The 18,789-nt window shown below is 41.7% G+C and overlaps 1 protein-coding gene and 1 pseudogene across 18 annotated transcripts; one reads left to right on the forward strand and one right to left on the reverse strand.

The window, feature by feature from the left end:
• LOC132474422 (cAMP-specific 3',5'-cyclic phosphodiesterase 4A-like) overlaps positions 1-915 on the forward strand; it is a 35,812-nt pseudogene extending 34,897 nt beyond the window's left edge.
• Positions 916-1,205: 290 nt separating this feature from the next.
• On the reverse strand, positions 1,206-18,414 carry elavl3 (ELAV like neuron-specific RNA binding protein 3). 18 transcript variants are annotated; one of them, XM_060037610.1, is made up of 8 exons: positions 17,930-18,410; positions 11,886-12,138; positions 11,703-11,806; positions 9,172-9,325; positions 8,760-8,985; positions 8,218-8,271; positions 7,583-7,621; positions 1,206-6,770 (listed from the first exon to the last, which is right to left on the reverse strand). In XM_060037610.1, the coding sequence occupies exons 1-8, from the start codon at positions 17,936-17,938 to the stop codon at positions 6,422-6,424; spliced, it is 1,188 nt and encodes a 395-aa protein (XP_059893593.1). In that variant the 5' UTR covers positions 17,939-18,410; the 3' UTR covers positions 1,206-6,421. The 18 variants fall into 18 exon arrangements, with proteins under 18 accessions (XP_059893593.1, XP_059893614.1, XP_059893597.1 ...); XM_060037631.1 differs by having other exon boundaries at positions 11,919-12,138; positions 17,930-18,401; XM_060037614.1 differs by having other exon boundaries at positions 1,206-6,749; positions 8,760-8,988; positions 17,930-18,398.
• Between the last annotated feature and the right edge of the window lie 375 nt (positions 18,415-18,789).

The following is an 18,789-nucleotide window of genomic DNA, read 5'->3' on the forward strand; positions in this document are numbered from 1 at the left end:
GACAAAAAAGTTTATAAAGGACATTTAATTGTTTGATTTATGCAATGGTGAAAAAAATTAAAGCAAAATGAAGGAAAAACATTAAAAGCCACATTCGGTTTCGGCCTTCGGCCAACTGTTTTAGTATATTCGGTTTCGGCCAAGAATTTTCATTTCGGTGCATCCCTAGTGTATATGGAGTTACATGATCTCTACCCATGCACTTAAAATCATCCTAGCTGGGGTGGGGCTTTTTCCACGCACCCTCAGAATTGACCTTATTTCGAGGAAAGATCTCTTGTGATGCCAGTCCCCCCCCAGTTGAGACAGAGCAGAGCAGGAAGCGTGAGGTAATGGTAACTTCATTTGAGTCCTTTCACAGGAATGATTTACAATTGAATAATGCTGTTAATGGTTGTCAGATCTAGTTTTCCCTTTTAGAAAAAAAAAAAGACAAACTAGCAAGGCTATTTATGCTTTAACACATTTGTAGATTGAACTGAATCGTTAAATCGTGTGTTTCACGTTGTTTTGTATGGTAAGGTGATACCGACAATGGATGTTAAGTAAAGATTACCTCACTGTTATGGCTTATAGTTAAGATTGTCATGTGAATATTTACTATTGTTTGAAATTTGTTGCATTAAATGTTTCATATTAGATGCCATTGCTATGAAGGCCTTAAGAAAGCTACAAGAACAGTATGAATGATGACTGTAAGGGTAACTGGTTTATGTTTATGCTGTCCATTTCAGGCGGCTTTTAATGGGACCACTGGCAGCAACCTCTTCTGCACGAAGCTGAGTAGAGATCCATGTGGGACTTCCTTTCTTTAGTTCAGAGTTTCTAGGTTGTCTACTTTGTTTTACCCCGATATACAACTGTCTAAAAGTAATTGTCATTCCATTAAAAATAAAGTTTTTAACATATTCCAAACCAGTTCCATTTTTTGGAAAAACGATTTTACAAGTATATATTACGGATGACTCTGCATTATGTCTTATTTTAAAATTATTTTCTATTCAACACTAATAAACAAATGAAGACTTTAAGAGAATGAGTTCTTCTATATCCTATAGTCCTTTGTCATTTCTTACAGCAAAGTCATAGAAAGTGCAAATAATATATAAATGTTAGCCACCTGTAATGATATTGAAATTGGCAATGGTTGGAGGTTGATGGTTATCAATTATAGTTTTGACAAGGAGATCCACTGAAACAGTCACTCAGATTTGTAACTTTTATTTTTTTCTGGCATGTAAAGTACAAATAATTAAACAATTCCATGAAAAAGTCTTCAAGCGTCTTCAGCTGAAATCCCAGTAATAAATATCCTAGACTAAACTGACAGGTTTATTTTTTTTCTTTCGTAAATTTTGTCATCGTTTGTTTTGGTCATGTTTGGAAGTATGAGATTTTTTGTTCTTCCACTGACGTTGGTGTCAGCAGATCGGTTTTGATCATTTTTGAACCTTTTCGATTTGTTCTACCATTGCAGGAAAATGTAAGAAAACATCACTATGTTACTGTGTCCCCTCTTCTAAATAAATAGACACAAAATACAGTTGGTTGAGAAACAAAGGACCACTCAACCCCCCCTCACATACCCACCCTAACGACGGCACTCCCAAAAAACTTTCCTGCTGCTGCCTCATGGTCTGAAATTGGAGCTGTGAGCTCAGCTCCCAGCTGGTATTCCCAATGCATTTAGCCTCATATGAAACACTATCTCTTGTTTCCATTTATTCCATCGATCGCAAAGAGGATCTCGGATCTATGCTGTAGTCTTTGGGGAGAGGCAGCCCTACTTTCACTGTATAAATATAAACCAAACAGCAGAGACAGGAAGGCTTCTTGAGAGGTCATTGAGCGATGGACATTACATATGTTTCTGGCTTCTAACTGGAGTCCTGCAATAGGCTCCAGCCATGCCCTTTGAGTCCCTCCTTATGGCCCTTAAGATAACAATCAGGTTATTTGAGTGATTGGAAAAAACAAGACTGTGATTAGATTAAATAATCAAAAGATTTTCATTGAACAAGACAAACAGAACACAGGCAGTAAAGGCTTAACATCTAGCACACAGCATGTATGTTTATACACTTCAATTAGTTTAATATAGCAGTGCATTCTTTGACTATGGAGAACATGTCCAAATCGTACTTCTAAAGCATTTTTTTTTATCTAGTTGTCCCCCTTTTTAAGAAACGAAATGGTGTAACCACAATTTTGGCAAACTTAAAATCTTTTAAACTTGCAAATATAATGAAATAAACAATAAATATACACAAAACATACTTTATACGAGGCAATAATAATAATCATAATAAATAGTTTTTAAGTTAACAATAAGTTAAAACTACAAGCTTAAAGTCGCCCAAATAATACAAGTTTGTTGGCGCTATCTTGAATTTTTTCTGTTTAAATTATTTTATGTTGCAACAAAAGCTACCACAGACTTTTACAAACACAATTAAACACAGTTTGATTGAAATAAAAAAAAATCTAACTAAGTCTAAAATCTGCATACACTTTAAGAACTGCAACTAATTAAATAATGGTATAAAAAATAACAAATTGTACCCAACCAAAGCAACCAAACAAAATCTTTGACCAATGTGTCTCCTCTATGGTAACATCAACAACACAAAAATGCTAATTTAACAAGTGAGTCTTGATATGTAAAGTAAATCGATAAATCACAGGAAAAAAAAATGATATTTGAAACTGACACGGGCTAAAACGAATGATATATAAGACAGTATTCCTTTCAAGGTCTTTTATAATTGCTTCGTAAGGTCAGCCAAATATGCAGTTTATATTAGCTTGCCTGGCCTGAGCAACAAATCGGGGCATAGGAAGGGGATTATGGACATTTAAAAATGAATCGATTAGATCAAAGCTTTCATTGCTTGTTAGATGCCCTTAATAATCTGGCTTTTTTCTTCTTCTTGTATATTTGATCGTTTTTGCTCTTCTGCAAACCACTTCAGTGTGACGTTTAATTTGTTTTTTAAAAAATATATATCATTTGTTCTCAGTCAATATAAAAACAAAGCACATTGCACTTACTGTTCCATAGGAAAGGTTGTTTTTTTTGTCTTTTTTGTTTAAATGATTATTGTTGCTGTTCAAGCGGTGTCGTTGGGTGGTCTCCTGCCATTATCCTGGCTTTCTACTGTTTTATATTATGTTAGTGATGAGGGTCTGTTTGGACTGTGTGTGACGGCTCCATCTTGCACTGATTTGTTTCTTGTTAGACATAGTAGACTGGACATGGCTAGGTCAACAGCTCTAGTTAACATTGCCTATTGTTTCCATTTCAAGGCCAGGCCAAATGCTCACCTCCCCTGTGCTACCTATTCTCTTGCATGGCCTGAACTTAAAATAGCTACTATTAGTCCTTTCATGTGATTAGCACTGCTCACACCACCAATAATCATTTGGATATAATTGGGAATGAAATGGTATGATTAATAATAATAATTTTGAAAAAAGTCCATGGTACATTTCCATCATGTTGTAATATTTCCAGTTTGAAGAATCAATAAAAAAAAATTAAAACCACACACTATCAATATTGGGGGGTGGGGGGGGGGGGTCGTACACTTGATATTTACTGTTTGTTTTGTCGGGAGGTGATCTGATTTCACACATTATATTTTATCTGACTTTATTTATCTCGAAGCCTATATGAAACGTGCAAATGGGGTTTGTTGCTACTTTATATTTGATTGACATTAGTTTTGGTATATGCACAACTGTGATGCTCAAAAATATTAACATAAGTTAAAGAGGGTCCATATTCAATAAAGAGTTACGTTTAGTGGAACAATTGCAGTCAGGATTATATAATTTTGGCCTTGGTACCGGCTTGCCATATAATTCATTGGCGGAAATTAAATGTACCCAATTGCGATGAATGTGAATCAATGTTTATTATGAATCTGCCTTTTTTAACCTTTCTTTTTGCAATCTGCCATTATGTTTTTTCCATCTGGGCAATGAAACTGTCTCACTGCAGCTTAGTCTGGGATTCTCAAGTCAAAGCACTTTTAGCTCACTGCACCATCATTGTAGCAACACTGTACCCAACCTAGAGATGAGAGAATTGAGTGTGAATGCACACTGTAAAGTAAAGATGTAGAAACATCTATCAGGTTTTAACCCTAACTGTTTAACTTGTATGCATCAACTTTGTTTTCTGTTGCTAAGTCTCAATTGTTTTGATATGGTTGAACAGTTAAGTTTGAGTTACAACTTTCCTTTGCCCCTTCCCTAACGCCCACCCGTACACCGCATGCCTTTTACCCCATCGTTCTGCAAAGATCCGAGGGTTTAAATAAAAGCCATGCGATCGCCCCAATTTTTCCAAGCTTAAGAATCTGTAAAAATTCAGCACAAGGTCTTGTTCTTTTGTATGTATAAAAATAGATTTATCTCTAATGTAATCCTTTCAAAGAGATCGTCATCCTCTTTGGCTAACACAGCGTCATTTAGAAAAGCAAAAATGTCTTGAATATAGTTGACCTTATTTCTATTCTCATGTGCAGACAACTTGGTATTTGAAGACAATACCTCTTCCCATGGTAGATCCTAAATTAGGTTTCTTAACACATAGTTCAGCATGACAGGTTGTAGTTGGGATAATGTTCCATCAGTGATACCACCACAGATCATTTCCATGCTGTTGGGTTTAGGGGGGAGGGGGTCGGACAGATACGCTAAGATATACTATATTGGTGGTAGTGCATGAACACAAGCATATTTTAAGACAGTCCTTTAAATTCTGGGCCTGATTTGTCTTTGTCCATTCCAATTTTTACAGAGCAAGAATTTTAATCTGAGAAGCTTTTGAAGGGTTAAAACCAAAACAGTTTGGAGAAGCCCGAGGAGCTGGCAACAAGCTGTTTTCTCTAGGGCTCCCTAGTGCTAATACGATTATTGTCAGGTGGTCATTGTTCAGATCCAGGGTGTTGGAACAGCAGGGATTTTCATTTTGCTGTATGCATTTTAGTTTTAAGAGAGGTTTTCTTATTCCACGTATAGATATATAAAACTATTGCCTCGTCTATGAGAAAAGATTGTTGTTGAGCATCAGTTTAAAGACAAATACTGGTGTTCTTGAGTTTTGTATAGATATTTTGGCAAATTTGAATCCACCCATTTCATTTTTGTTTTTATACAAATAATCAGATGCCTGTTTAATCTGGGAAATCTTTACACATTCTGTTGACGTATATTTATGTTATTTTCATGTCGTAATGTCTTTACAAATGTCAAAAAAGTATTCAAAAAGTGGAAAACCGGTATTTGTCTTTAAATTGTCTTGTGGTGGAAGAGGTTTTCCCTGCCTTTCTTATTGTAATTATAAAAACAAATGATCATTATCATCTGGCACAATGCAGAGTCTGCTTGTGTTTGAATTCAATATGTGAATAGATAACATCACTTTGATGGGCAAATATTTGCAAATCCTTGTCAATCTGTTTAGATGTGTGATAAATTGTGTGATTAGTGAACTGTTGTAGTTGGGAGATTTTTGAAGGGAAGAGCATTCTTATGGCTAATCAGGCTAATCATTTCAGTGACCAGTATCCATTTGTTAACCTCAATATTGGGTCTGAGCAAAAGCTCTCATATGGTAGAGAAACTGTCTATACACTAGGCACCACCTAATGCAGACTCTGGAAACAGCAGTCAAAGATTCTAGAAAATGCTTACATACTCGGCTATTATAACCACCTTAAATATTGAATATATAGTTATATTTTAATATACGTATATAAGAGAACACTGTTTTTTAAATTTATTTTACTTTGATCTAAAAAGAATCGCTGATTCAAAATGCCCAAGTGTAAAAAAGTGACAACATCCTCTCCAGCAAGATGACAGGAGAGATGGTGGGGGTAAGAGTTTGGGTAAATTGCACATAATCGTTCATTTAGAATTTTGATCGTTTTGTTCAGCAGTTATATCATTATTTGCCTGAATTCAATCAAAGCACTCCGCACACATTCTCTGTCACATTCTTTAGACTGTCTCCTTTATATATTCCTCTCATACCCACCCCCTATAAAGACCACTCATGCCTACTAATTCAATCCAGGCAAATATGGGGAAAGTGTAGCATGTTGTGTAGAAAGAAAAAAAAAGGAACAACTCCACTATTGAGTGTGTTTTGAAACTCTGACTTCTGTATCTTTGATTTGAGATATGTCTCATTGCCTGGTGTGTATGGACTCGTGTGTATGTGTGTGTTTTGCTAGAGCATGTCGGAATTTGAAGGGCTTTTATGAATGTGTGTCAGAGAGAGAGAGAGATAGAGAGAGAGAGAGAGAGAGAGACAGACCCAGTCGAGGCCCATGTAGCAGTGAGCTAGCTCAAGTACTCTAAGCAGAATGGAGGAGATGATGTTGGTGGTGGTGGCAACCCATCTGTCTCAGGCCTTGTGCTGCTTGCTGGTCTTGAAAGACACCTGCAGCACGCGGTCGCCCAGGCGGTAGCCGTTCAAGCTAGCGATGGCCATGGCCGCCTCGTCGTAATTGGTCATAGTGACAAAGCCGAAGCCCTTACACTTGTTGGTGGTAAAGTCACGGATGACCTTGACGTTAGTGACGGCACCGAAGGGCCCAAAGAGCTGCCACAGCACGCTCTCGTCCGCCTCTGGGGACAGGTTGTACACGAAGATGCACCAGCCGGCGCCGGTGGGCCCTGTGAGGTTGACCCCCGCCAGGCTGGTCATGCTGTCAATGGTGATGGGGGAGAATCTGGGAAGGAGAGAAGGAGAACTACCATGGGTGTCATTCTGAAGTTCCACACAGCATCCAGCGCTCTATACTGTCTCTTATGGCGCGTGTAGCTGGGAATACACGCTAAGGCTTTGTAGTCATGTACGGAGTCAGGGGACCCCCATCTCCAGCCCCCACGGCTGTGTAAAGTAGATAAATATATGTGTGTGTGGGCACCACAGTGACTGCAAACTACCTGCTTGCATGTAAAATAGCACTGCGTGCACTGGCACATGGACGCCCACACAAACTGCATATTTTTTTATTCAATGTCTCTGCTGACCAAAGCCTCTGTAAAAATCAAGACACGTAAGAAATCACTATGTCGGACGGAAACCACAATATCGAACAAAACACAGAAACCTAGAGAGGGATGAAAAGCAAATCAGAATCAAATCATACGGAAAAAACCAGAGCAAACAGAGGAGACGCAAACGGAATCTGGTATGTATCCATGCTGGTGGAAAAAAGGGACATTAAAGCAACTGAAACTGACAATGTTAGTTCAGAAAGAAATACAGGAAAAAATCAGTTCCATTCATCAAAACGGAAAAAAGGAACAAAAGGGTTTCAACCAAGCCATGCCAGAATACCCTGCTGTCAGGTGCCTGTCTGAGACGCTACTCTGCTGATAGCTTCCGTAGCTTCACATAGGCACCGCCCAGAGTGAATAGGAAATTAGGGTCTATTGTCTTGCATTTTTAAAAGGAGGTCAGCAGGTGGTCTTCCAGGCACTTTATCTGAGGATTGATTCTATTTTTTTCTGGTTTTTTTTATGTGGATGCTTTTGATCGTAAACCTTTGGCATTTACCTCTTGACTCCGTAGCTGGCGTTTAGTAAATTGTCGAGTCTGCAATGCAAAAAAGGAGAATGAAGGGGATGGAGAAGTTAGTGGTGAGCTCTGCAAGGACGGGGGACTTTCACTTCACATGCAGTTCCCTCTCCAAGCTCTAGAGGGCACCCTTTACATTGCAGCATTTAATGCACAATGCTGTCCAAAGCATCCCAGCATCAAACTGATGATGTGGCAACGGCAGTAACCGCATTTGAGTATGCATCTGGTTTGGAATTCATCTTTCAGCGTTAATTTAAAATCTTCACTTCATTGGAATTGTCTTTATCCTGAAATTGTTTTGAATATGGACTTTGGATCACTCCACTTGCTCTCTGCCACCTAATTCTCTGAGGCAGATCTAGCTGAAGTGATGCGCTTCAAACTGATGAGAATTAATTTTGTTATGCCGAGTTGTAAATCCTCTAGTTTTCAATCTGAGCACGGTCAGATAGTACAAAATCCTGACTGCGCTAATTCCACAAAATGCCTACACTTTAAAAAGTAATACACCAGTTAGCTTTAATTTGATTTGAAAGAGGTCAACATGATGTTATTTAAAACCAAGATTTGTCGTCCTTTTATTGTTATTGTGCCAAAATCTGGTCTCTTACATTGGTTTTGTGCTGTTATTTGGATCTGGTCCCTTTCCAAATGGAGGGATGATGCTGCAGTTTCGAAGAAAGTCGGAGAGAAAGAGTAAGAAGGAAACAGGATGAGCACCATTAACCTCCCTCTACATTGAAAAACGTCATACTGTATGTTTCATACTTCAGTAATTTGGTTGTGTTCATTTAAAATAACTCCTTATTCGGTCGAGATATATATTACCAAATACATTAAAATAATGTCCTGTGTTACATGACGCCACGGGGAATCGGTTGGATGGCCATTTGAACTTAAACGTATCCAACGGTTGCCGTGATTTATCCTCAAGTGCAATCATAGGGTTTTTCCCCACAGTGATGTGTATTAGTAGCAATGGCGTTGAGGCAAAGGCCCATCCCATTTCTACCTCTTACCCCTTCCCCTTCCCCCTCCCCCCTTCCCCTTCCCCCTTCAAAACAAGGGGGAGGGGGAAGGGGAAGGGTTAAGGGGTAGAAATGGGATTGGGCCAAAGTGTCCGAAAGGTGGCCAGGCATGGGGGGTTCAGTACCTGAATCGCTGGGTCTGGTGGTGGAGGGGCCCCGTGTAGCGGCGTGCGGCCGTCTGGTACAGCTGGGTCAGCAGGGCCTGGCCCGTCTTCTGACTAGGGTTGTTGGCGAACTTGACGGTGATGGGCTCCGCCGCACCCAGGGGTTTCTGCCCGTTCAGCCCCTTGATGGCCTCCTCCGCCTCGTTCCGTTTGTCGAACCGGATGAAACCTACTCCCCGCGATATGCCTGCTCCAGGTTATGAAGAACAAGCCACGTTAGTCCCTGTGGGGTGAGGGGGCACTGCCCGGGCCACAACGGCCAGCCAGGTCCAATGCTGTATCATAGTGGCTAAGACTAGTTAAGACTTTCAACACAGGGATGAGGAACCTAGGCTAGACCGGGGGACAGGGAGGTCATGAAGTAAGTCTGTACCTGTGACTTGGTCCACGAGAATGCGGGATGTGATGATGCGTCCATACTGGGAGAAGAGCTGTTCCATGTCCTTCTGGCTCATGGTCTTTGGGAGGCCACTGACGTAGAGGTTGGCGTCACGGATGGAAGCCGAGCTCGGCCGGGCATATGAAACCTACGACGCATGAATCATGAGTAAGAACGGTGAAAAATGGAACTAAGCACAGCAAGAATCACATTAGCCGTTTACAGTGTATGTGTTTTGATTTGGATTAATAACACTTTCTCACTTTTTCCTTTTCCTTACATATTTATTTACCCCCTAGTCTTAATTGAAATACTGCTCCGTCTCAAACGACCTGTACTGACAGCATTTTATATATCTTATAGGAACTACTCTCCACAATAAACCATCGGTCATTGACCACTGGATATGAGCTTGTCTTTCAATGCCTGGCCATTTTTAGTCTCCCCCTTTTGTCTTTCAGTCCCTTTGTCGTCCACATTGGGCATCCCTGTGGGGAACGGTGTGATAGTGACTGATAGCTAAAGTTATACATTTATACGCGTCGGTGTGTGTGTGTGTGTCTGTGTATGAGAGCCAGAAGGTGTGTGTCCATGAGAGATAATGTGAGTCGGTGTATTGTGAGGGTGTTTGTGTTGTGTTGTGTGTGAATACGGTGCGAGGGTGTGAATGTTGCCTGAGATAGGCCGATCGGCACCTCCCTCTGCCTGCCTTTTTCCTTTGTCTCTATCCTCTCGGGGAGAGCGGCTCCACTGGCAACCAGCAAACAACCTACATTGATCACACGGTGTGTGTGCCGTTCTACTGCTCCCCTTATAAATACACCAGCATACACACTATGGACTTATAGTTTAATTGTGTGCCGATACCAATCAGTTTAAATATTGAAGTAAATCTTTTGCGACTAGGGTGTTTAAAATAGGTGTTTTAAATAGAATTAGTCAATTGCTCAGACCCTAAAAGTAAACATAATCTATTGTATTATATCGTATATAGCATATAACTATAGTATTACTATTACTACTAATAATATTATATATAAATTAATATCTATAGTAATATCTTTATATATATATTTCTAAACATAGAAATACATATATGTATATGTATATATATTTTTTTATATATATATATATACTGTTATTGCATTATTAAACAGTTTTCTTTCGCTGTCTCACATTGACATTTATTTGAGTTGTTTTCTTCAGTATTACTCCTCAATGCACCCAGCTGCGTTGCCCGTGTCCGTCAGGGCTGAGCAGCAGCCTGCGTGGCGGAGATAGACAGCCTGTGCATCAGGGAGAGGGGATGTGTGGTGGACTGATTAGGGTGCTGTGGAGGATCAGGGGGGAGTTGCTGCATTTGGGGAGCAGAAGACTGCCCTATAATTAACCCTCTCCCTGTCGCTTCCACAGTACAGATGGTGCCTGCAGCCCATATGGCTCTAATCCTGTCATTGACATTCTGCTCCCCATGCAACGCCCCCCCCCCCCCCCCCCAATACTTTCTCCTGCACAACCCCCACTCATCCGTAGACCTCTGCTGATGGCTTATGATGTGGAGTCTGATATTTGCTTTGTCATTGAGCTTAGTCTATCATTATTTGTAGATTCTTCATTTTTTCCTAAGCCCTTCCTTGGGCTGAGGATCAGTGGATATGATCTTTGTTTCATAAATCATAACATCCAACAAGTTATGTTACCCAATCGCCATCTTTACTGTTTGTATGCTGAAGTTACCAATAGTCTTGCCAAGATCTTAATACTCGAAAATAGTTTTTTTCTGGATGGGTATCCAGATTTGTTTGTGTTTTTATTTAAATTGATACGCAGAATGATATTAGTCAAAATTACTATAATGCCTATATGTACTATATGTTCCCTTTTAAAGAAAATCATCTATTCCTGTATCCCATCTTGTGGAGCGCTTGTGTGTGTGATTATCCAGAAGTCAATAGGTTCACTTTGTACAGCTGGGGCTCGATTTCCTGGCCGGCTATATTTATCAGACATTCAATCCCTCTCATCCTGCTCCTGCTTCTCAATCTTTGATGCACTTCTGATCAGGTGGTGGGAGGGGGACTTATGTCAAATATTCTGCATCCCCCCACTCCTATTCTTCTCTTCATCACATTTTGGCTGGACAAAGGAAGCCCCTAATTAGCTCAGATTGGTGGCAGATGGGGTAACCTGGACTGACCCGCCATGCCCCACCGTCGGCCTTTCTAATTACATTTCCATCACAATCGTCTCTGCGTGCCGCCTGCCCTCTTGCTTTCTGACCTCCACTCCCTCTCCCTCTCCGTCAATCCTTCGCTCGCCTCTCACTTCCTTTGTTCTTGCCCACCACTCCCCTCTGACTCCTGCTCGTTTTTTTCCCCCTCCTCCCTCCCTCCTTTGCCTCCCTCCCTCACGTCTGTCACGGTCATGGCCTCTCTCCGCACACACCCCTCCGACACACTTTCCTCCCAGATCGAATGAGGCGTTTTAAGAGGGTGAATAAAAAGCAGGAAGAAGGAAGCACTTACCTTTATTGTTTTGGTCTGCAGTTTGAGACCATTTAATGTGTTTATGGCCTTGTCCGCATCGTTGGGGTCCACGTAGTTGACAAATCCGTAGCCCAAACTCTGTCCTGAAAACGACGAAATGATTCGTAACATGTCAATATGAGCGATTCCCCGAACCCTCAAAGCTATCGCACTCAGACATACCATGAGTTGTTGAAATGCTCAAGTGATCGGCACCTGTTATCTTGTCTCTGACTAGTTTGCAGGACTCGATTTCACCGATGCTGCCAAACAGACTCTTGAACTCCTCCTGGGTCATGTTCTGGGGCAGATAGTTGACAATCAGGTTGGTTTTGCTGTCATCCGTAGCACCGTTGGTGCTGATGACTGGCCCATTGGGTAGGCTAGTTCCGCTCGGACCGTTGGACACCTGGGTTTCCATGGTGCTGATTATCTGCTGATGGAGAGAGGGGCATTAGTTCCAGCCCACACAGGAAACATTGAGGGAAAGGTTTTTGTACATCAATAGTGCCGTGGTTGTTATTTAGCTGCATTAATGCACATGAAACCGATAAACTGGATGCATTGGTGCCAACATTTAAATCACACTCAGCAGTAGGATTTGGCCACAGCCTTTTGAGTGGCGGGTTAACTGTGCGGCTAGCAGAGAGCCGGATATATAAGAATCTGATTTGCTATTTACACAGCCCACTCCCACTCCCCCCCCACACCCCACCCCACCACAGCTCTCTTTCTTCCCTCCTTCCTTGCCGCCTGCCTCTAGTGCTGCAGATGTCACAGTCCTTTGCCTTCCCTACTACTCCCCTCCCCCAGCTCCTCTTCCAGGGTCAAACACCATTACGTCATTGGACAGTTAGATGATGGGGATGGGGGGAGGGTACTCGCTGGCTGAGTTAACAGACAAAAGAGACTGAGACATTTGTCGTCTAGCCTCAATCTTCTGATTGGTTCAGAGCTCTTTCTTGGTGTTTTTTTTGTTTTGTTTTTTTTGTCTGTGCACTATATACTACTGCGCCTCACTTGTGTGTTTGTCGCTCTTGTATTCTTTGGTTTGCTTTTTATTTTTCAGGACACTGTGTTGCTTAATATGATCCAGAGGAGATCTTTTAAGAAACCTTTTAAGAAAGAAATTCTCCCTAGTCTCTATTATCACAGATAACCTGCGTTTATTGTAACCATGTTAATAATACAGAGAACATAACAGAGCTCAAATACTAGTGGGAGATATGTATCAGCTTAATCTTTGACCAGATGGTAGCTAATTTAAAATGATCTCTGTTGTCTCTTGACTTTCATCAAAGCTTAATTTAAATGAATTTGACAAAAACAATGATTAATTATTGATTTAAAATAGCTCTTTGTTTCAGTTACAAATGCAAAGGAACAACTGACAAATATGTGCTGCTTCAGGTAAGCTTCGGTATATGTGAATAATACTAGCAACTGTCAATAGTATTCTATTCTCAAGTATTTATTTTTGTTTAAACCTAAATGTGTTCCAGCGCACTTTGAAGACGCAAGTTAGAAACACGTATATTTCAGGGTGTGGCCTAGCTCTGGTTCGATAATCTAATTGAAGTTTATCATTTTAGCGAAGGCATGTTTACAGTTTTTCAGTTTTGTTTCTGTGCTTTTATCATGCGGTACAATTTAGCATTGCTCAGATTTTTCCCCTATTCTCTCCTTGCTTTCTTGTTTTGAGCCTTGGCTATATCCAGGTTGCCCAGGTAACAGACACTCAAAGATGCCATTGTTTCTAATGGCATAACTACTTGTGTGTGTGTGTGTTTGTGTGTGTGTGTGTGTGTGTGTGTGTGTGTGTGTGTGTGTGTGTGTGTGTGTGTGTGTGTGTGTGTGTGTGTGTGTGTGTGTGTGTGTGTGTGTAACATCCATCTAGGAAAAGAGGAGAAGGCATCACTCTTACTGTAATGTGTTGGGCAGATTTATCACAGGTTTCTTTAGCCTTTTTAAAGGTGCCCAGCTTGTTCTGTATGGGCCGCAGTTTGATCTTCAGCTCATTCTGGAAGAAAATTAACAGACAGTGTCATTCAGGATTGATCTGGAAAACGGTGTTGAAGGTCTGTGTGTGTGTGTGTGTGTGTGTGAGAGAGAGAGAGAGAGAGAGAGAGAGAGAGAGAGAGAGAGAGAAGACAAAGAGATATACACACAGCCACAGAGATGTATAGCAGTCCAAAAATAACATCCAAGCTCAAGGCAAGGCAATCTAGAATAGCAATGTATCATGTAAATATGATTAATGCACAACAATGCTGGATTATTCACATTATTTATGATGTGTTGTATTGTCAATTAACGTTGACAATTTTGAACATTTGGACAGAAGTGTGCTTTATTCATTGTAAGGAGGCCAATTTGTTGTACCGTGATCTGATTTCTGAGATAAAAACAGAATGTATGTGTATTTATGAGTCTGTCCCAAATATGGCAAACTTATCATGGAGGAAAATCCTTCAGGACAAACTTGACTTTCCAACTGAAATATCTGCAGGGAAGCAACTAATGTAGTTAAATGGATAGTTCCTGTATAGATGTTAAGGAATAATGTAAAAGGGCTACTTTTCAATGATTAGGGTATTAAAAAAATGGTTACATACATTTGCTTTGTAAAAAGGTGCTATGTTGTGAAATTATACAATTGTATAATCATACAATCACAAAATTGCAAGGGCCCTTTAAGCATTATTTTTTATGAGATAAAATGCCAATAGGCATACTCACGTCATGAAATCATCATGACTTAATGAGTGATCAGGCCGGGCAGAAATGTCCTGTGTTGGGGTCTGTAAGAACGCCCTCCATTTTTTATGTACTGCCTCAGCATCGCCTACACATGGGCCCAGACTTGCACGCAAACTAGAGTCCTGCCTTCCCTGCCAACCACACATACCACCTACACACTGTGTGCTTTTCAATTAGAAAACACTGAAGAAATGGCATGGCTAAATGCTAATGTTTTTGGTGTCGTACTTGTCGTCTGTTTCTGTTTCGAGCATTGTGTCGCCAAAATATTAGCGAATTGATCGACATTGATGCTATACAGTGCACGTATAACAATTGAATATTAGGTCTGTTATATTATCATCTAAGATTGTATTGTAACCCAAATATTACACATGCATGGTTAATAATTGTATCCACTGCCATTTCAGGGCACTTTACACTAAGAGTCATGTTTTCTTCCATGATTGCATTTTACCATTTGTGTCGTAAAACATAAATATATTTTATTAATCAGACAACACTCTCTTCATATAGGGCATTGTTTCGGACTGAATACTGGTGTGGAGTGTAAATGAGCCTTCTAAATAAAACAGATTACAGGATTATCCCAAACAAAGGGCATTAGCCACACTGCAGTTTAAGGGATGACAATGGCATATGTCAAGCAACACAGACACAGGAATCACCACTGGCAGCTTTGCCAGCGATTTCTCTCCGTCCTTTACATGAAATACGTTATTTATGTGTATAATATTTACTACCAAACATATATTTAAACGCTCAGACATCGCCACACATCGAGTACCACTAGGAGTGGTTGTACTCGGGGCGCTACCCAGCGTGCTGAAAAGGGAGTGGCCTTCGGACGATTCCGTGTGAGGCCAGAGAGCCATCGATTTTGTCAAGCCCATCGAGTCCTTTAATTCTTTTTACACCTTAAAAACTTTTCTGTCAACAAATGACAGTTTGGTCATTTTTCAGTATTCCATTTTTTTGCGGGTAGAATGACATAAATCAATCCCCACAAATAAGATCAATTGTTTTGTGTTACTTTTTAAAAAAGCGAGTCGTTCTGCTCTTTCTCCTACGACACGGAGCGCCTTTTCCTTTCCGCTGAATAAACGTATTGAAACAAGCAAACAAAAGAGCCACCCGTTCCTCCTCTTCTCGCGCGCCGAGACTATGGCAGCACTATGAATATTAATGTAAACAGTGGCGCTTTGTGTCGTGGCGGCCGGGGGGGTGCAGGACGCTCCGGGGACAATGAATGTTACAGTCGCCAGCGTTGCTCTCCTCGCTCGATAAAGTCAACATCTCGATAAAGGGCCACGTTTTCAAATAGCCATTTTCTGTTTTTCTGTCCAATCCCACTATTCTTTCTAATCAGATGAGACGATTATTTATTTCTCCCTTTTGCCCTTTTTCTGGTGGAAATGGACGGCTGTGTAGACAACGAGAGGGCCTGCAAATGACTGCTTACATAACTACACACAGCTTTGGGCTTAATTTGCTTTCAGTAAACACGTCTTTGTCGTTTCACTGCAGGTAAACCATATAGGCCATCTATATAGCCTACTGTAAAAAATGAAATTGTGCTACCAAAGGGCAATATTAACCACGCAATTCCTATAAACGGAGGACATATCGTTCAGTTCACATGGAACGGCTCTACCGTTGTCCTTGAATTGTGTAAGGGACTCGGAAAGGTTATCTGACTCAACGGTTTTATTTGCTTGGCACTGCGGTATAGGCATGCTCACCGAGGACTGCAGACCATGTGGAAGGGGGGCTGATCAAATGGCTTTTACTATGGGCCTGCTCGACAGACTCAGATTCGATTCACTTCATAAAATGAAAATATTATTATGGGCCTAAACGTGTGAACATTTTATTGTCAAATGTTGATGTTTTTTTTAACTTAACACCACCAACAAAGCCATTCGATATAATCCCATTTTCAATGCGTAGGCCTATAGGCTTTATTATTTACACCGCAATTCTCTTATTTTATGTTATTTTACGCAACGCACGTGTTTTTTTCTCCTTATCGCTCTGAGGTGGGCTATAGGTCATTCACATTTCTGGATTTTCCTTTTTTTACGTGCATGAAGCAACTCATTGCCTACAAACAGCAGAGCACGAGGCGCACGCGTCCTGCCGGTTTCTAGTAAATAAACGGGCATTTGATCCAAGCTGTATTTCACGTGTAGCCTATCAAGCAAGGTACGTTCCCACAACACACTGTCACCTCATTTTTACACGGTTGCCTTCGCTGAACACTACCGTCTAAAATAAAATAACCCATTCCACCTGCTGGCAGCTGGAGCCCGTCAATAGGCCCACCATGTCAAGTGCTAAACAAGCGCGGGGCATTTGTTCAGATGAAGGCTTTGAGGCCAATCGCCAGCGCGTGCCTGCTTAATTCTGTGTGCTCGAGACCAGCCGAGACACGCCCAGTTCGTCCATCCGTCGGCCGCTTCGATCAAAGCTAATTAATCACCGTTCCCGTTGTCCTTCCATCCAACAAGGATGGACGATTCGAACCAGCCACGCGTGCTATGCGCTAGGCTATATGCGCTCAAAACGGATAGGCCTATTGCACCTAAACGTATATGTGCGCGTGTCCCTTTTCGAAAGACTCCCAGATAACCATTTCCTTTGGTCGCATCGCAACGAGAACCCTTAGGAATTTTGACTTGCCTGATTCCATCCAAACCAATGGGTGCGTAATCGCTCTCACCCCACCCCCCCTCACCCTCCCCCTGCTGAAGTGACTCGACCCTTTTTCTCTTCCTCTTCTCGATGGCCCTCAGCCTCCGAGGCATCTTGTTTTGTCTCAGAAAGCCCTTTTCGAGCATCCTTGCACTGCACAAGGCAAAGAAGCCCCCCCCCCTCGCTGTCATTCCGTGCGGCCTTAAAACCCTCATAACGCCCAGCTGCCTTTTAGCTCTCCCGTACCCTGCAGAATTCCTTAACCTTCAGCAGAGCGTTGTGGCGTTAATCTCAGCAGCCGTATACGCTTCAAAACAGCGACGCGTAGTTATCTTCATTTACTATTCCTTATTCGCCAACTATGTACGCTATCTAAAATGGCAGGGCTAAGATTGAATTCGTCCTCGAGACGCAGGTTGAAGCGCGGTCGCGCATGGCGCATCTGTCAGTATTAGATTACTAATTGACACTATCGATCGTTAATCCGTTTAAAATAATAGCCCAGCTTTACACTTTGGACAAAAACAACATAAGCCCCTAACCTTCAAAACGTTTTCGAAATGAAAGCCACATTTGATATTGATACATATACTGATCTAAAGTGGTGATATTATTTGCAATACATGTGAATGTTACAATGCGTGTTTATACTGTATTATATATTCATCAACAACAATGGGACCGCAATGTATGTTGGCCACCAAGGATATTGTGAAATTACTCCTATCATATGTTGCCTACAAATAGAAAATAAGAAATGAAGTCATACGTACAGTAACCATTCTTGACGTACAATAAAAGAGATATAGGTCCTTCTTTGCACTGGTCTTGAGGCTGGAGGTTGCGTGTGTATTGTGTTCTATGGCCTTAATATGATATGGCTTTTAGTGTTTCTGTCTGGAGTTGCCGTGTCCAAAGGAAAAGAAAAACAAAAAGAAAAAAATGAAAAAAAATACAGTTCTTCGCCAGAGGGATCTCAGCCCTGGGGGGTTGTAGATGTCCTCTGTATGGTAGAAATAGGGAGGTAGAGCTTCTCGTTCAGTCTGGAGACCAGGAAGAGCCTTCACTCCAAGTGGTGTGGACGGATCGGGGGGGAAGAAGGAAAAAAAAAGAGAAGCAGTGTTCCTCGGCAGGGTGTGTCCAGGGGAGGGTGCTCTGCTTTGGCTGCTTTTGTGTGTATTTCCCTGCTCCTCTCACAGTCTCCTTCTGTGCCTCTGCTGCAATGTTCTTCTTTTATGCATCCTTCTGGCTGGCAGAGCGCGCCGCTGATTGGCTAATTGTGCAAGAGGAGGGTACTACACGGCAGCCATTGCAATGCGCTCCTCTCGCATCACTCCCCTTCTCCCCTCCTCCCCGCTCCCCCCTTCAGGAGAGATCACCAAGAGCCCCCCCCCCCCCCTCCATCCTACACTCTCCAGCCCCTCGCCGCCACCGCACCCCCTGCCCCTTCATCCCTCCACTCCCTCCTTCTTTCTCATTGCCCTTCCTTTCTTCCTGCCCCCCTCTTAACACACACATGCAGAGCTGAGTGAATGGGGCTCCACCTGCACTTTCAGAGCAGATGGGTGCAGCAGAAGACAACAGCCTCCTCTCTCTCTTTCCCTCTCTCTTTCCCCACTCTTTTTCAATCCAC

This window comes from Gadus macrocephalus, chromosome 2 (assembly GCF_031168955.1).
Source record: "Gadus macrocephalus chromosome 2, ASM3116895v1".
In the NCBI taxonomy this organism is placed as follows: Eukaryota; Metazoa; Chordata; class Actinopteri; order Gadiformes; family Gadidae; genus Gadus; species Gadus macrocephalus.

Bases quoted from the DNA above. Each gene is read 5' to 3' on its own strand.
- elavl3 (XM_060037603.1), bottom strand. The intron at 9,326-11,702 runs GTAAGTGCTTCC...CATGCGTCGTAG, and splicing joins TGCAGACCAAAACAATAAAG to GTTTCATATGCCCGGCCGAG. The intron at 6,771-7,582 runs GTAAATGCCAAA...CACCCATGGTAG, and splicing joins GCCAGCTACGGAGTCAAGAG to TTCTCCTTCTCTCCTTCCCA.